This window comes from Hoplias malabaricus, chromosome 9 (genome assembly GCF_029633855.1).
Source record: "Hoplias malabaricus isolate fHopMal1 chromosome 9, fHopMal1.hap1, whole genome shotgun sequence".
NCBI classification, from domain to species: domain Eukaryota; kingdom Metazoa; phylum Chordata; class Actinopteri; order Characiformes; family Erythrinidae; genus Hoplias; species Hoplias malabaricus.
The window spans coordinates 39,575,198-39,594,175 of NC_089808.1; the positions used below are offsets into that span (position 1 = coordinate 39,575,198).

At 46.7% G+C, this 18,978-nt stretch overlaps 2 protein-coding genes across 5 annotated transcripts in view; one reads left to right on the forward strand and one right to left on the reverse strand.

The window, feature by feature from the left end:
• The window catches only part of pappa2 (pappalysin 2), a 75,414-nt gene extending 61,887 nt beyond the window's left edge, over positions 1–13,527 (forward strand). Inside the window, exons 22-23 of the mRNA XM_066681306.1 lie at positions 6,462–6,560; positions 10,880–13,527. Coding sequence (XP_066537403.1) covers positions 6,462–6,560; positions 10,880–10,984 — 204 coding nt within the window. The 3' untranslated portion in view covers positions 10,985–13,527. The remainder of the gene's footprint in view (positions 1–6,461; positions 6,561–10,879) is intronic.
• Positions 13,528–14,227: 700 nt separating this feature from the next.
• Positions 14,228–18,978, reverse strand: part of astn1 (astrotactin 1) — a 411,265-nt gene continuing 406,514 nt past the window's right edge. For all 4 annotated transcript variants that reach the window (XM_066680749.1, XM_066680748.1, XM_066680747.1 and 1 more), the window contains one exon: positions 14,228–18,087. In XM_066680749.1, the coding sequence (XP_066536846.1) occupies positions 17,850–18,087 (238 nt within the window). In that variant the 3' untranslated portion in view covers positions 14,228–17,849. The remainder of the gene's footprint in view (positions 18,088–18,978) is intronic.

Here is an 18,978-nt window from a genome sequence, read left to right on the forward strand (position 1 = left end):
ATAATCTCCGGAGAGATGTCTTAGGATATTAAAAGTATTCCCCTCACCTGCCAGGCCTTTGCTTCCCTCCCGCCGCTTTCCCTTTGCATGTTGCTAGGCAAAACAGTTGCTTCTGAGTGGATACTCCATGACAACATTATAAATTACAACAGTGCAGCATGTGTTGGAAACGTGCTGCCCCAGAGCTCGTCCAGATGCGGCTCCACCGCTGATAGGTAAAAAGGGGTCACTTTGGGACACGCTCGGTTTGTTTCTTGTTATTTCTCTGGCCCCCACCTCGAGTCCATGTTGTGGTGGAGACCTCTCGGAGTAAATCACAAGCAAAGGAGAGACCTGGAGCCCTGCTGCAAATCATTCGTCTCGAGTAGAGTTCCTCTGATGTTTCCTGAAGTTCATACGTCTAACTTCAATAAGGACCCTCGCTTCTAATCCAGAAACACCCGGTGGACAACTGTGTCTCCAGCTTTCCTTCAGAAACGAAGGGTATTTACCAGGAGTGTGTAGTGGTAGCAGCTTCTACTCGTGTGGAAAAGATGCTGGAACGTTGCTGTGAGGATTTGATGGCATTTCACACTTCAAAGGTACTTGATACAGCGACATAACTCCAAAGAATGTGGGTTCACTGCTCCACAGTCCAGTGATGGGAGGCTTTACACTACTCTAGCCCACTCTCTGTGTGTGTGTGTGAATGATTGGGTGAGTGTGTGAAACTGTCCACAGGTGTGAGTGTGTGAGTGACTTGGTGAGTGTGTGACACTGTCCACAGGTGTGAGTGTGTGAGTGACTGGGTGAGTGTGTGACACTGTCCACAGGTGTGAGTGTGTGAGTAACTGGGTGAGTGTGTGAGTGACTGGGTGAGTGTGTGACACTGTCCACAGGTGTGAGTGTGTGAGTGACTTGGTGAGTGTGTGACACTGTCCACAGGTGTGAGTGTGTGAGTGACTGGGTGAGTGTGTGACACTGTCCACAGGTGTGAGTGTGTGAGTGACTGGGTGAGTGTGTGAAACTGTCCACAGGTGTGAGTGTGTGAGTGACTGGGTGAGTGTGTGAAACTGTCCACAGGTGTGAGTGTGTGAGTGACTATATGAGTGTGTGACACTGTCCACAGGTGTGTGTGAGTGAGTGACTGGGTGAGTGTGTGACACTGTCCACAGGTGTGAGTGTGTGAGTGACTGGGTGAGTGTGTGAAACTGTCAACAGGTGTGAGTGAATGAATAAAAGAAAGAAAGAAAGAAAGAAAGAATGAATGAATGAATGAAACATTTTTATTTATTATGTAAAAATAACATTTAACTCTTTAAAAAGCATTGTTTGCAACATTGTGTTGAAAATGTTGGATGCTTCTTTAAGAACAAGAGCAGAGCCCAGCTCCACCCCCGTCGGGAGCGTTACTGTACTCTCAGATGTGTGTTTTCTTGCATGTTCCACTTTTATTTATTTATAAAACACTTTACATCAGAAGTGAACTGGAAGGGAACATAATTAGCTGCCTTTTTCGGGGTCTCTCAGGGGAGCCCCAATCAGGACGTTCATTCTTCAGTGAAACAAAATGCCAGCACTAACAATGGCTCTCCAAACATTAGTGGCGGTTGCCATGGGGTTCTCTTTGTTTATTATGTGTAGCACCTAGCATTTAGACACGGTTGGTCAGCCGTTTTACCAAGTGTGTCCTCCCTCCTCGCGTCAGTGTGCTCCTCTGAGGTTTCGTTTCTCTCAGCGCTGCATGAAGGTAGAGAGAAGTCTAGCTCGTTTTTATTTTGGGGAGGCGGACGTAGGAGCAGGCCCTTGTTTACGACCTGCGCTAAGTCCCTGCGGTTCTTCTTGACTTTCACACACTGATGATGGACCCTCAGGAACAGTGACCACAGGTTTGTGGTGTGTTTTGTAAATGCACTATGTTTGAAGAGGTCTTTTTACAAATAAATCTGACCTTCTATATTCTGATTCATAACATCTGCATATTTGCTCTCTCTGTTTCTACACCGTTCCAAGAATCAATTCACACACGTTTGGATATATATTTGTGTGTGTGTGTACGTTCCATTCTCTGTGATCTCGGTGAGCTGCACTTACCCATGAACCCATTGCCAATATTGCAATTGAATTTACACAAGCTTCATTTTCACAGAAGCATAAATCAGCTTTGAAATCAGCCTAGAACATTCACATCCAGTGCCTTTCATCTGCTCAATATGGACTTCACTTTGCTTATTAAAATAATATTTGTTCTGTGCTTTAAAGCTGACGTATTCTCATCGTGTTCCCCACAGTGGAACACAGTTCTGTTTCTTAATGAAACGTCTGTGACCTGCTTTGGTGCAAACCCCACGAGCCCCACAGCAGTGTTCTCCCCCTGTGTAAACAGCCCCTGTTCAGAACGCCCGCTTTCAGCACCTGTTCCTTTAAATGATAATGAGCCGCTCGCTGTTCACCCCGACCCCGAGCGCACAGCAGTGAGGAGCGAGGAGCAGAAGCTCTGGTTTTTGGTTGTTTTCACTGGTTTTGGTTGTCAGGCCACACTCTTCTACCTTTTGTTAAAGTAGAAACTGTGAAACTGTCCAAACTGTGTGTGTGAAACTGGGTGAGTGTGTGACACTGTCCACAGATGTGAGTGTGTGAGTGACTGGGTGAGTGTGTGAGTGACTGGATGAGTGTGTAAGTTACTGGGCGAGTGTGTGAGTGACTGAGTGAGTGTGTGAAACTGTCCACAGGTGTGAGTGACTGGGTGAGTGTGTTAGTTACTGGGTGAGTGTGTGGGTGAGTGTGTAAGTGACTGGGTGAGTGTGTGAAACTGTCCACCGGTATGAGTGACTGGGTGAGTGTGCAAGTTACTGGGTGAGTGTGTGAGTGACTGAGTGAGTGTGTGAAACTGTCCACAGGTGTGAGTGACTGGGTGAGTGTGTAAGTGACTGGGTGAGTGTGTGAGTGACTGGATGAGTGTGTAAGTTACTGGGCGAGTGTGTGAGTGACTGAGTGTGTGAAACTGTCCACAGGTGTGAGTGACTGGGTGAGTGTGTTAGTTATTGGGTGAGTTTGTGGGTGAGTGTGTAAGTGACTGGGTGAGTGTGTGAAACTGTCCACCGGTATGAGTGACTGGGTGAGTGTGCAAGTTACTGGGTGAGTGTGTGAGTGACTGAGTGAGTGTGTGAAACTGTCCACAGGTGTGAGTGACTGGGTGAGTGTGTGAGTGACTGAGTGAGTGTGTGAGTGACTGGATGAGTGTGTAAGTTACTGGGCGAGTGTGTGAGTGACTGAGTGTGTGAAACTGTCCACAGGTGTGAGTGACTGGGTGAGTGTGTTAGTTATTGGGTGAGTGTGTGGGTGAGTGTGTAAGTGACTGGGTGAGTGTGTGAAACTGTCCACCGGTATGAGTGACTGGGTGAGTGTGCAAGTTACTGGGTGAGTGTGTGAGTGACTGAGTGAGTGTGTGAAACTGTCCACCGGTGTGAGTGACTGGGTGAGTGTGTGAGTGACTGAGTGAGTGTGTGAGTGACTGGATGAGTGTGTAAGTTACTGGGCGAGTGTGTGAGTGACTGAGTGTGTGAAACTGTCCACAGGTGTGAGTGACTGGGTGAGTGTGTTAGTTATTGGGTGAGTGTGTAAGTGACTGGGTGAGTGTGTGAAACTGTCCACCGGTATGAGTGACTGGGTGAGTGTGCAAGTTACTGGGTGAGTGTGTGAGTGACTGAGTGAGTGTGTGAAACTGTCCACAGGTGTGAGTGACTGGGTGAGTGTGTGAGTGACTGAGTGAGTGTGTGAGTGACTGAGTGAGTGTGTGAGTGACTGGGTGAGTGTTTAAGTTACTGGGTGAGTGTGTAAGTGACTGGGTGAGTGTGTGAGTGACTGGATGAGTGTGTAAGTTACTGGGTGAGTGTGTGAGTGACTGAGTGAGTGTGTGAAACTGTCCACAGGTGAGAGTGACTGGGTGAGTGTGTAAGTTACTGGGTGAGTGTGTGAGTGACTGAGTGAGTGTGTGAAACTGTCCACCGGTGTGAGTGACTGGGTGAGTGTGTAAGTGACTGGGTGAGTGTGTGAAACTGTCCAAAGTTATGAGTGTGCATTTTTACATGGAGTAATTCTGACAGAGATAACTGCTATCAATGTTTGGCACTGGTCTGATGTCGTGTGTAGCATGGTTCTGTTTTACAGTTTCTAGCTTCATACAAATAATTCATTAGTCAAAGCTCGGGGAGTTATTCAGATTTAGACAGGACCCCCTTTAGATTTCTCTCCGATTTCTCACAGTGGAAAATGATTCAGCTCCATCCGTGTGGTCTGTAACCTCCACCTCCCTGGCATACCCACGCAGGCACATCTTTCAAACGAAAGGCTGTGACGCATCCAGAAATAAGAGGTCTCTCTCTCTCTCTCTCTCTCTCTCTCTCTCTCTCTCTCTCCCCTGCTGAGACCTGGGTGTAAAGTGAGGAGCTGAAAATGTTGAAATTGTTGAAAGTGTGTCAGCAAAGTGTTGGGAGAGGAGGCCTGGGTTGAAGTCCAAATTGTTGATAACGGTTTGGCAGATAATATTCATAGGAACCGATACCTTCAGCAGGGATGTGAGCGGCTGAAATGGATGCCCTGTGGAGGTGCTAACTTTTATGGTCTAGTGTTGCAGCTTGAGCAGGTTCTGCAGCTACTCCAGCTGCTGGACCAGGGTACTGACATCTTATTCACATCTACCAGGCGTTGGATGATGCTCCTTTTCCTCCTCCTCCTGTCCCGATCGCTGTCAGTCTGTGTGGTGGTGAATGTGCTCTGGAGTGGGCGGGGCTAAACTTGGCATATGTGACATTTACATCACTCACCTCCATAAACGCAGTGCCTTATTAGCCTCCTGAACCCTGCTGGGAGTGGAGGAGTGTCTCAGAGGGTAGCTGTAGAGAAGAGTGTCCACGTCTCCTCAGTGATGGATCTCCTACATATGGACGCTTCCAGAACACACCAACACTTCACCACCACGTCAGTCTGAATCCACCGCCCAAATCTTACCTGCTCTGTGGGGGTCCTGAGCAGTGAAGAATTGGATGAATTGGGGATAAGAAAGTATGCAGAGCAACAGCTTGACTACAGTGTGTAATTGTAGAACTACATAGTGCTTTGGTGTAGTCAGTGGAGCTGAGATAGTGGACAGGGAGTGTCGATACGAGGTAGGTGTCCCTAATTCAGTGATTGTTTAAGGTAGCACTAGGGTTAAGGTGTATTCCTTGGTGTATTTTCAACATATATTTAATTCACAGTAGACAGTGGCTTTGAATATAGCCTTCAGACTCTCACTGCGTGGACCGGGACAAGCCCTGTGTTTACCAGCACAGAACATATGGTCTGATAGAACATGAGGCCCCTACATTTTTTAAAGTGGTTGTGTTATAGCCAGAGTAAAAGCCTTCCATCTGCACCAAATTGTGGTTGGACCTTTAATATGCAATGCAGCAGCACAGTGCAATTCCTCGCCTTTTTCCAGGATGTGCTTTTCAGAAATCCATATTAGTCGACTTTAATGGACATCCAGCACAAAAGCCAAGTGTGGTTTACTTTGACCTGGAACACACATTTGCCTCACCCTTCCCCCACTTGCCCGAACTGAACGAGTCCTTTCTGGCTTTGGTCACAGGCCAAAAACGCCAGAGCTTCAATCAGAGATGTTTGTGCATGAGCTGGAGTTTAGGACAGGGCAGGAAAACCACTCTGGATTAGGTGTGCTTCAGCAAGGGGTGAACTTGGACAGGAACATCAGCGGCAGCCGTTCCCGTAGGTTCAGGTAGGACCTGGAGTCTTTGAAATGACTCCACATGCTTCAGGAGAGCCAAAAGTATCTTTGGCAGGCTGCTGTTGTTTTCTTATTTTTGGCAGGGAAAGCCCTAAGGTTAAGTTGAGAAAGTTAAAGGCTGTCATTATGACGCATTTGAGGTTTTTATGTAACTCAAATTTGATAATTGTGCACCATTCCAGAAAGTTGGCCTCAGCTCCCAAGAGCATTGCAAAATGCCTCGCTAGGAATCGCGGCTTTTCTCTCGCACAGGTGAAGTCATGGCCCCGGATCATCACATCTAAGCAGGGGAATTAGGAAGTGTGTAGGCCAAGGCCAGTCCGATGGATCTCCTTTCTTTCTGTATGAATGAATTAGGCCTTTGGCATTAGACTCTGTGCTAAAAAACCGCTGGGATTGATCCGAGGAGAAGGAGAATGTGTTGCTCCTCTCATTCTGCGATCTTCAGTTGTCCCGATGAAAAAAATGTATTCACGCATGAAATCTCATTACAGTGCTGAGGTATTCGGAGAAGCGGACTGTATTCTGGTACATTAGATTTTCCAGTTTAGCAATATCTGTGCTGACTGAAGTTGTTTGGGCCCGAAAACAAAGGAAAGGAAAGTTTTGGTTAGAAAGAAAAACAGTAACGCAGGAGGCTTGCAAGTGAAATTCGCTGATGACTGACTCTAAAGCCAACTCTCCTTTCCCGCAGCCGTTTGATGGAGACGGCTGGTGTGACACCATCAACAACAGAGCCTACTGCCAGTATGATGGAGGAGACTGCTGTCCTTCCACACTTTCCACCAGGAAGGTAAGCTCATGTTGATATAAAACAGTAAGTAGTTCATTCTTCGAACATGCGCTTACATTTTCAGCAACATGCCCATGCACTGAGTGTCTGTCTTCATTATGTCATTATGTCACCGGGTGGGGTTGGGGACACCACAGGTCTGCTTGTGCTACATCATTTTCTCCACCGTGTCAGATTCAGACATTGCCCATAAACAGCATTCCACTCTCCGATCAGTTACTGGAGTCCCTAAAACCTCAAATCGCCTTCTACCAGAAGCTCAGCACCATGGGTGACCGGGCCTTCTGCTCTGCTGCCCCTTGTCTATGTAATGCACTCTCTGACCCCCTTAGGGCACCACAGATCAGTGCGAATTACATATCCAGCCTCCCCAACTCCATGGAAACTTAGAGTCCTATGGAGAAGGCAGCCTTTAAAGGCTGCCCTTAAGCGAGTGAGCACCTCGAAGCTTTTGGGACCCAGGGATGTGGGATGCACAGCATTTCAACTTCAACCGTGAGAAACAGGGTGGTTTTGCCCTTAAGCAGTGTGACCCACTCTGTGAAATCCAGGGAACCTGCAATGAACCTGGAATGAACTTAAGTTAGGAGACAGTCTTTGTACACTGCAGAACCCAGTATGGTACTTTCCCACCATGAGAAACTGAGTGGCTTTGCCCTTAATCATGGCGATCCCTTGCAATCTGTGAAATACAGGGCACCCAAGATGGCTACACCCTTTAATGATGGGACAGTCCTTGGACCTTGCAGCACTCAGGGTGTCCACAGATTTAATAGAAAGGACAGTTCTGTTACATTTTTAGCTCTACATCTTCCTTCTCTCTCGAAGTACAGTGCTGTTTTTCATCCCTACATCTTTCCTTCCTCTCTCTCTCTCTCAATCTACAGTGCTCTTTTTCATCCCTTCTTCTCAGGATGTCAGTCTTTCCCCTGAATGCCCCTGTGGTGAGTCACTGGCGTGATTCTGTCCCATGGAGAGTGGTGAGCTCAGGGGAAAGAGCGTCCGGTAAATAAACGGCTGGACGGAGGGAGCGGGTTTTATTAGGCCCGGCCAGGTGTCTGTGATCATGGGTGTGTGTAAAAACAGCGCTCCTTAACAAGTGGCTGCCCAGAAAGCGAAATAAACGCAGAGGGGAAGCGTCCTGACTCCGCGGGTCCAACGGAACTGTCGGCCGAGTGTTTACTCTGGCCCTGGATGCGTCTCAGACCTTTCTGCGTTCCTGCTGATGGGGGCACTCCACTTTGAAAGAGACTCAACTCTGTGCCAGACCAGAGCCCTCACAGAGGGAGGACAGTCTTCTGTCCCACTGTCAGCATTACCACACATCCCACAAACACACACCTGTCTAGTTTAATACTCATACACACACACACACACTTTATTTGGTGTGATACATCTAAGAGCTTCACCTCAGCAGAGGCTAGTCTTAGTCCAGAGTAACTTGTGAGCTTGTGTTTACAACATATTTTCAACATTTCCTCTAATCTCAGCTACTTTAAGGTGCACCCATTGTGGACACATACACTCTAGAGCAGCTGCACATGAGCCTAGGTTCACCATGCCCAATGCCAAGTTTAAACTAGAGAGGTATCAAGCCCTTAATAGGTTGTGGGGCAACGAAACAGCATTGAGCAATTAATTTGGGAAGACGGGTTGATTGTATAATTCCCCAGAGTGCTTTTCTATTGGGGCAATAGCGAGTCACAAGTCCCCTAACCACACATCAGCTATTAGGCAGAGGGGAAATGAGAGAGTGTGGCTGAGCCGGTTAAGTGAAGAAGGGGGTGAACAGAAGGACAGAGAGAGTGACCACAAGGACAGATTTAGCCAGAAATTGGGGTCCAATTGGGGTTTCCAGGGTATGTCCTGTTACATTTAATAACCCCAGAGAGTCACGACCTCAGCCTTACATCTCATCAGAAGATGGCACTGTTATCCAGTACAGTGTCCCTGTCACTGCACCTAGGCATTGGTAACCACACAGATGGCACCCCCTGTTGGCCCCAACAACACAACTCTCACATCCAAATACTGGTCAGACCCAAACCTGTTTAGCTTTAATTTGCTATTCCTGAAATCCCCTGCACTTATTTTTCCTGTCGGTCCTGGGGTTGGAATCAACAACCTCTTGAGAGCCTGGTTCTCTTACCTTTAGGCCACAGCAGACTCCCCCCCCCCCCCCCCCAAACTCTCTGCCATTAGATCCCTGAAATTCCAGAATTCTTCTGAGGACAGATACTGAGGCTGCTGCTGCAGCAATGCAGTCCAGGAGAAATCCTGGACGAGCAGGTGTGAAGCATCTGGTATGTTAAGAAAATGGTTTCTAAAGTGCAGCTTCCAAAATCACTTCCCGAAACAGGCAGAAAATCCGCATACTTCAAATATCTGAACACTGACCGCTGAAAGATGGATATGGTATTCTTAAAACCATTTTCAAGCATTGCCCACCCTTATTCACTGCTAGAGAGGCTTCGCTCAAAACAGTCCCATCCAATCCTTGCGGGATTTCTTCCTAAACCCAAATTAGGAATGTCTAGTGGGAATATCTTGGATTTTTTTGTAGAGCTAACTTGGATGTCATCTGTAGATACGAACCCCATTATGTGGCCCCTGCACAGACTTAAAACATTGTAAAACATGGCTGTGAGGATTTGAAGGCTGTCATAGGAGCATGAGTGACATCAGACACTGATGAGCTCATCGCTCCATAGTTATACTTCTCCACTGCCCAGTGCTTGGGGGCTTTATGCTTCTTTAGCCCACAATTGGCATTGGGCATGGTGACCTTACCCAGTGAGCGAGGTGTCCCGACCCTGGTCTGGTTCACATCCAAACAGACCACTCCCACTTGGCACCTCTGGGCCAATTTTGGCTCACCTCACTTGCCACTACAAGCACAGCCATGCCTTTTCCGGGGGTGGGCCCGATGTGTTTTGTCATGTAAAGGCCAAATGAGTATTTTGAATGTGGGCTATTTTTACATCACCTGCAGTTTGCCAGAACAGTGCTGCATTTCTGCCAGAAGTGGTCAACATCTGCATGCTATATGGGTAGGCTCATGTGCCGCTGCTCCAGCTCTCTGTGTTTGAGCACTTGTGTCTAAAACAGGTGCACTTCCAATTGGCTGAGTCAACTTACTACAACCAGTGTCTGGATACGCTTGGAAACATGGAGTATGTCTCTTTTCCACATGGTCGATATTTATCTCTCTCTTCTTTACTCACTGCTGCACTGCTCCGTAACATTCCTGCTTTGATCTTCAGCTTCTTCTCTGCTCTGCTTTTAATGGTCCACTCAGTAATAAATCCAGCTTTTACTCCCACCCCACCAGGAGATAAAACCTTGGTTCTTTGGGGTCATACATGCAAAGTGCGAGGGCCCAGTAATAATTTATTTCTGGGCTCGTAACTGCTTTGCTAACTGCTCGTCACATGGCTGGACTTCTTAAGGAATGCCCTTTAGTCTCTGTGGAGAAAAACAAAGCCCACCACACTGCCCCAAACCCTTGGTGGATGACGCTGCTGCTATTCCTTCTGTTCCAAACAGAGTTTGTTTAAAGTCAAGAGAAAGGCATGACAATGAAATGGGTCCCTCTGGAGCAGCTACACATGGGTCTAAGGCCCTCTCATCCAAAGCCAGAGGAGAATAAATCAGCACTGGGCTGGAGAGCAGCCTCACCTGCTCAGTCAACATTTCTTACAGAAAAAAAGGGAATTAATCATAAGGGTCTTCTGGGAAGGCTTTGGGAAGGAACACTGCTCTGAGAATTTGATGGCAGCTATGATGACATTACTGAGATTTGGTTTAAAACTGATCACAAATGCCACTCCAAATCTTCCCAAAGTTGTTGAATGATCCTGAATGATCCAGAAAACACAGTTGTAGTGCTCACAGCCCAATGGTAGAGGGCTTTACACTCCTCTAGCAGACTTTTGGCACTGGGCATAGTGACCTTAGAGCACCCCGTTCTATCAGTGCCTTTCTTTGGAGATTCTAGAAGCTGGATATCTGTGACTGAATGCATCGTAAAGGGGCATGTGTTCTCACTGGCTCACAGTGTAGCTGTTTCTCCTTGCTGTTGAAGAGCAAGGTTATGCTCTATCACGCTGGTGGGATTTGCCTCGGCAGCCAAAGTGTTTCTCAATGCAGTTTTTATTCTGAGCCATGTTTTGACCTCCTTTTCATCGAGTGTGTGTTTTGTGTGTGTGTGTGTGTGTGTGTGGGCGGGGGTGGGGGTTGCGTGGGGGGGTTACCATGAAGAGTATCGGGTGTCTGTAGTTTGGAAGAGGGAGCCTAACCCTGTCTGATCTGACGAACAGGTCATCCAATTTGGGGTCGACTGTGATCAAGACGAATGCACGTGTCGAGATCCCGAAGCCGAGGAGAACAAGGGCCGAGCCGAAAGGATCAAAAGGGTTCCATGAGAAGCAAAACCTCTGGCAGAGAAGGCCCTCCTTTACAAGTAGAGCACACTGCAGCAAAATCACATCTGTGCAAGTGAAACTAACTTCAATCTCATCAGTCCTTCTCTTTCTGCAAGAGTACACTCCCAGTCTTCTCCTGTGGCTTATTCCAGCAGCGCATCATTCCCCAGACAGACCTGATTCTGAACCTGGTCTGGCCCACTAACCACATCGATTGGCTCCCAATTGTCATAAGGGCCACACAAAACGTCAAATCACGGCCACATGTCACCGAAAGCTACTGTTTGGGCCATTTTAGCTCACAGTTTGCCACAGACAGTATGGACAGTCTTCTAGAGAGAGCGAGAGGGACATGAGAGTGAGGACAGAGTGGACAGTCTTCTAGAGAAAGCGAGAGGGACATGAACGTGAGGACAGTGTGGACAGTCTTCCAGAGAGAGCGAAAGGGACATGAGAGTGAGGACAGTGTGGACAGTCTTCTAGAGAGAGCGAGAGGGACACAAGAGTGAGGACAGTGTGGACAGTCTTCCAGAGAGAGTGAGAGGGACATGAGAGCGAGGACAGTGTGGACAGTCTTCTAGAGAGAGTGAGAAGGACATGAGAGCGAGGACAGTGTGGACAGTTCTTTAGAGAGAGCAAGAGGAACATGAGAGAGGACAGTCTGGACAGTCTTCTAGAGAAAGCGAGAGGGACATGAGAGTGAGGACAGTGTGGACAGTCTTCCAGAGAGAGCGAAAGGGACATGGAAGCGAGGACAGTGTGGACAGTCTTCTAGAGAGAGTGAGAGGGATATGAGATTGAGGACAGTGTGGACAGTCTTCCAGAGAGAGTGAGAGGTACATGAGAGCAAGGACAGTGTGGACAGTCTTCTAGAGAAAGCGAGAGGGACATGAGAGTGAGGACAGTGTGGACAGTCTTCCAGAGAGAGCGAAAGGGACATGAGAGTGAGGACAGTGTGGACAGTCTTCTAGAGAGAGCGAGAGGGACACAAGAGTGAGGACAGTGTGGACAGTCTTCCAGAGAGAGTGAGAAGGACATGAGAGCGAGGACAGTGTGGACAGTCCTTTAGAGAGAGCAAGAGGAACATGAGAGAGGACAGTCTGGACAGTCTTCTAGAGAGAGTGAGAGGAACATGAGAGAGGACAGTGTGGACAGTCTTCTAGAGAGAGCGAGAGGGACACAAGAGTGAGGACAGTGTGGACAGTCTTCCAGAGAGAGTGAGAGGGACATGAGAGCGAGGACAGTGTGGACAGTCTTCTAGAGAGAGTGAGAAGGACATGAGAGCGAGGACAGTGTGGACAGTCCTTTAGAGAGAGCAAGAGGAACATGAGAGAGGACAGTCTGGACAGTCTTCTAGAGAGAGCGAGAGGGACACAAAAGTGAGGACAGTGTGGACAGTCTTCTAGAGAGAGCGAGAGGGACACGAGTGAGGACAGTGTGGACAGTCTTCCAGAGAGAGTGAGAGGGACATGAGAGCGAGGACAGTGTGAACAGTTTTCTAGAGAGAGTGAGAAGGACATGAGAGTGTGGACAGTCCTTTAGAGAGAGCAAGAGGAACATGAGAGAGGACAGTCTGGACAGTCTTCTAGAGAGAGTGAGAGGGACATGAGAGCAAGGAGTGTGGACAGTCTTCTAGAGAGAGCGAGGCGGACATGAGAGCGAGGACAGTGTGGACAGTCTTCTGTAGAGAGCGAGAGGGACATGAGACTTTCCTCTCTCTATTTTTTAACCATCCCTGTCCGGACGAATACGGAATCGGCTGCATTCTCATGCCGGTCCAGTAGGGGGCTATAGCACCTCTTAAATAGAGACCTCAAAACAACACAAAGCATAAGAGAAACACAGAGGTTTAATCCCAAATCACTCCTTACTCCCTACGTAGTGCACTATGCAATTCATAAAATGACTGAATCTGGATATTAACAGTACATTATATATTTGTACTACAGCCTCATTTCTATTTATTCACCTGTGTGACTCTGAGCTCTAGTGCTGTCTGTGTGTGTACAGTGTAGTTTATGACTGATGTAGTTCACTGTAGAGGGAGTGAGGAGGTATTTGAACTGATGGAATAAGCCTCGTTCACTAATTAAAGTCAATTATTATTTTTTTAAAAAGAGGATTTAAGGTGGTTTCACTTGCTAAGAAGTCTTTTTGGGCGGTGTGTGGAGTCCAAGAGCACAGCATACACACACACACACACACACACACACACCTCCTCAAAACAGTACCCTATAAAGTGTTGGCTAATATATTTTGAGAAGCTCTAATGTAGTATGTAGCTGTAGATATGTCGATTTAACATTTTATTCCCAAAGCATTTATTCCCACAATAGCCACTGAAAAGCTCTGTGCTTATTTCATATGTAGCTGAGATTTAAGCATCACTTTTATACAGATAGAGTTTGTTTAATGCCATCTCTGGATCCTGCCTTCAGCCGAGTCTAGGTCGGGGCGACTGATTCATATGCATGAATGCTCTGAGATCTGACATACTGCGAATACGACTGGACAATATATGACCTGCTTTTCTTCTACATCTTTCTCTCTGTCAGTGTATTTTTACTGGAATATCAATAAACTGAACACCACCTTAAAACTCTGAGTGATTCTTACTGAGAGCGTTTCATCTGCTGACAGCTTTCCGATCAGACCTCACTGTTCCACCAGAGAAGCTCATCAATCAGACACGTCCACGTCACTCTCAGCTCCACTGACCACACAGGAGCACTTTGTGGTTCTACAGTTACACACTGTAGTCCATCTGTTGCTCTGCATACTTTGTTACCCCCCTTTCACCTTGTTCTTCAGTGCTCAGGACCCCCACAGAGCAGGTGTGTTGTGCTGGTGCGAGTGGATCAGACACAGTAGTGTTTACTGGAGTTTTTAAACCCTGTGTACACTCTCTGAGACACTCCTCCCTCGTTGGTCCACCTTGTAGATGTAAAGACAGAGACAGTAGCTCATCTGATGCTGCACAGTGTGTGTCGGCTGGACAGTGGCACCAAGGGTTTAAAAACTCCAGCAGCACTGCTGTGTCTGATCCCTTGTTGTCTGTACCAGCACAACACACACTAGGTGTCACACAGTGTCACTGCAGCCAATCCACCGCCACATCGTACCTGCTCTGTGGGGGGGTCCTAAGGGGATTTATAAAGGGCGACGAGCTGTAAAGTGACATATCTCTTCTATAAAGATCCACTGATATCATCCTCCACTTAAGAGATCAATAATGAAGTCATCTTTATTAGGATTTCACATTTCATTCCAGCTGTCACTGTTCAGTCCACATTTCACTGTCACTGTAGTTTACATCAGCCGTATTCAGGTCAGGATCAAGAACATCTGGGGCACTTTTACTCATAATAACAAATGATAAGAAACATCTACAAGACGGATTACTGTAAACAGCTCGGGAGCGGTGCTCGGTCCAGTCCCGCACTGCTTCCACAGACCTGCACGGCTTCAGTACAGCAGTCGCCACGCAGTCCAAAACTACATTCAGAGCATGGGGAAGATCCGTCTGCGTGGTCAACACTTACAACTGACGGTGCGTCCTTGTTAATTACAGAATAGCATTAATATTTTATAACTAAATGCACTACAGACAGACACAATTTCTTTTTAGCACAACGAGGAGATATAGACTCAGTTCCTGTGAAAAAGTGAGTAAGGCGTCCTATGTATATAAGCAGGTGTGCTCTTTAGAGTCTCAGAAACACACCACTGTTATGTAAATGCTTTGAAAATCAAGGAGGCTTTTCACAATCACACTTCGATTTGAGGTCAGCTTATTAATGAGTGATTAACTACTTAAATTTCGTTATCAATGCCCCTGTAACAAGAGCCATATCATTTATAAGCAGATGTTCACATCAGTCTTAAAGAGCCTCCAGAGAGCAGGAATTCACTCTTAATGGTGGGGTCTCAGGGTCCTGGGTGGGATCCTCTCTCAGAGTAGGGTCACTTGGGTCACTGTGAGAAGTGTGGTGTGTTCTCCCTGTGTCTGCGCTGGTTTCCTCCTACAGTCCACACAGTGTGACACGGTCCACTGGTGTGAGTGACTGGGACCTTATTAACACTATATCTGAGAAAATTGATCATATTTTTAATGTGGCTTCTAACTGATATGGGTCTTATTTTACTGGGGTATTATTAACAACTTGTTAATAATTAATGAACTGCTAAGCAGCAGACCTTGAAATAAAGTCTTACCATTTGAACTGTACAAGTCTCTTGAGATGTGACTGACCAAAGAGAGTCCATAAACAGCAGGTTCTGTAGAGCTCGGCCTGAAAGGAAACAGCTCAACTTGACCTCCCATCTCCCCGGACAGTGGTTGACCAGCTGAGACATGTTCTGGAGATCTGCACTGGAGAGCGACGAGACTAACACCAAATTCACTTCAACTTAAAAGAGTCAAATTGGAAAATTAGCTGCCCAAACCCTCTCTGATCATCATGCACTGTCAGAAATAAGGGCACTGTACAGGTACGTCATTGTTCACTAAATGTACAGACAGTGGAAATGTAACTCCAAAAAGTACAGCAGTGGTTTCAGAGTCTAGTTGTGTTCATCACATTCTCTTCTTCAGAACAGATTTGGATATTTGTACATTGTCATAACTGAGTGGTGTTTGACAGAAATAAAAAAACAAGATGACAATCCTAGAGCTGGAGCAACTTAAAAATATACAATTAGTATAGAGTATGGTATATATTTATATTTTAACCAACGTTTGCTAGTATAGAGAAGGCGTGGAGGTGGGAGTGAGTTTGTCTGACATAGAAATGAGTTCAGGCTTGGTCCTACTTCAGTTACTGGAGATGTAGCCTCATATCTAATCCATATCTAAATATGTACATACCAGCAGTTTATCAGACTGAATCCTTGATGCCAATTCATAGCAGGGTGGCCTCTGTCATTACCCCAAAGAGGACATCCCACCCTCCAAAGGGGGACTTTATCGCAGCATCAGGGAAGTACAATAATACAAATTACAACCCATAACCAGTATACCACATTTCACTAGTCTGAACAAGAAATCTGTAGCATTCATTGTTGTTTTACTTCCAAAACCTCTTACCTACTTGTGATAATTACGTCTTCTTGACTTAATAAAGTCTTCCTTGGTGCTTCAACATTTTGCTGTTTGTCAGGAACCTATGGACCATTCGTTTCCTCTCATTCCCCCACCCCATGCTCATTACTGAAAGCACGCAGTGAGGACAGAGATAATGCAGTAGTTGGTAGGCGAGCTACAATGTCACATGATGCTCATGAACAAATTTTTGAGCATCTGTGCAGATGTTGCTGCAGACAGAGAACTGGGAACTGAAAAAGACCAAACCTGGTTGATCATCCGACCTGTTTCTGGTATTCTACTTGTGTCCAGAGAAAGCGTCTTATCCCATTGTCAGATCATTTTACTTGTTCGTTGTGTACTTTCCCGGCTGCTCCCGCAAGGGGTCGCCACAATGGATCATCCTCCAACCCTGGGGTTGACCTTCACACCAGACCCGGTCTAGGTTTTACTTCGGATACCCGTCCTGACACAACCCCTCCTTATTCTCAAGGCTTGGCATAGGCACCAGGAGCACATTAGCACAGCCCCAGTGGCTGGAGGGTGGACAAAACTCCACATAGACAATGACCCAAATCAGGGCTCAAACCCAAGCCCCATGGCTTTGGAGTTGTGTGGCAGAGACACCCCTCGACGAGGGACGAAGTCCCATTCTCTGGACGAATTCACTTTCACAAGGAAAATGACCTAGAAACAAGTGAATAATGTTCTTACAGAATGAGAAATATTAGATAAACAACTGGTTTGTGGATGATTTCACTAAATAAGATAATATTATAGGATGTGTGGATATAAAGAAGTGTATTGTCCTCTTTCTTGTTCTGTTCATTCTTTGTTGTTGGTTTTATGTGAAGAACGATTCTGGTATTTTCCCACTGCACTTTCAATACGCATGATTAATTAGCATTATTTACAGCTCACAGTCTATGAGCAAACTGAAGCCTACATAGCTAGACTAAACAAGAGGGAGGAAGTGGACCTCAGTCTGGACCTGGTCAGACCTGAATCCATGACTAATTTGTAATTAATTAACAAGAAGTAAAGTGGTATTTTTCAGACCGTAGTGGCAATGGAAATCAGGCCAGCTACAGTTAATACGGTAGTGGCTTATCTCAACTGGCCCAATCAAACTGAGTGTGTACCCTGCATGGTCAGTTCACTACTGAGTCAGGGAGAGGGAAGTGAGAGCAAGATTATGGTCATTCTTCCTGCAGCTGGTTCAGAACCAGTGGGTCTTACAGGGTCCCAATGTGGGGTGTTAATGAAGAGCAGAGTGTGTGGACCTTTTACTGGGAGAGCATTTTAGCAACTGGACCTTTTAGTGGAAAATTTCTGACCTCAACTATAGATGGATAAATAATTGAAGGAGGTCACAAACACTAGCACAACACAGGAAATAGACTAAGGAAAGGTAGAAGAGCGTCAGTATAAGGATTAATAGTTGTTTTTTTAGATTAAACATCCTTTAAAGAGCCTATTAAAATTCACTCCACGTTTACAGGAGTTGGAATTTTCCTACAGTAAATATTAGCATCGTTAGCCCCAGTGCAAAACTTCAGAAGATCCACAGAAATACAGAAAGTGTAGATGACCACATTCCTGTAATCTGATCAACCAACACTCTCAAAGTGGCTCATTTCAGCGGACGCAGGGGGAACCTTTAGAAAGATGGAGAACTGTAGTCGTAGTGTCTCAGAGAGGAGTCGTAAAGAAGCAGAAGAAAAGAGAAAAAAAGACAGGCCCCTTGTTGTGGACCAGTCCCTCTGTCGTCCACAGAGACATTCAGAGCTCCTTTGGCTCTCCGTAGTCATTGTACATAACAGGCAGCACTTGCTCGTCGCAGGCCTTCCGCAGGTCCTGGCCCAGGTCCACCCAGTTGAGCCCGAATGCCTTGGTGTCCGTGTAGCGGCAGGACAGGAATTTGAGGGATGCCCGTCGAAGGCCGATTTTGGGCTCCTGGAGAAGCCCTCGGCACCAGCCGCTGAGGTCGTTGAGCTGAGACAGGATCAGGCCGGCTTTCCTGCAAATTAGAAAAGAACGTGTTAATAATCTCTTGAACTGTGATGGACAGCATCGCAAAAGACAGGCATGGGTACAAACATACAACACTGGAGCGCTCACTGTGAATCATATTTGAGACACACTGATCTTGCAAGAAGTGCGGCACGGGGGTGCAGCAAGTGGTTTCTCTGTCACACAGCTCCTGGAGGCTGTGGGTTCGAGTCCCGCTCCGGGTGACTGTCTGTGAGGAGTGTGTTGTGTTCTCCCTGTGTCTGCGTAGGTTTCCTCCAGGTGACTGTCTGTGAGGAGTGTGGTGTGTTCTCCCTGTGTCTGCGTGGGTTTCCTCTGGGTGACTGTCTGTGAGGAGGAGTGTGGTGTGTTCTCCCTGTGTCTGCATGAGTTACGACTGGGTGCTACCATGGTCCAAAAACACATGTTGGTAGGTGGATTGGCGACTCAAAGTGTCCCTAGGTGTGAGTGTGTGTTCTCCCTGTGAAGGACTGGCGCCCCCTCCAGGGTGTGTTCCCACCTTGCACCCAGTGATTTCAGGTAGGCTCCGAACCCACTGAGATCATGACTCAAAGTTACTTTCTAATGACTCATGAGCAATACTCACTTCCTAGTGACTCTTGACCTGATTCTGACTCACTTCCTAGTGACTCACAACTCAAAACTTTACTTAAACTAATTTCCTAGTGATTCATAACTTGATTCAGACTCACGCCTTGACTCAGACTCACTTCCCTATGACTCATGATGACTCAGACTCTTTTCCCAGTGACTCATGACTCAGCTCACACATTCTTCCCAGCAACTTGTCAGATTATTTGCACTTGACTCTCAGTGAGTTTGGATTTAATTTTGATTAACTTCCTATTTACTTATTTACGCATCCACTGTGACTCCCTGT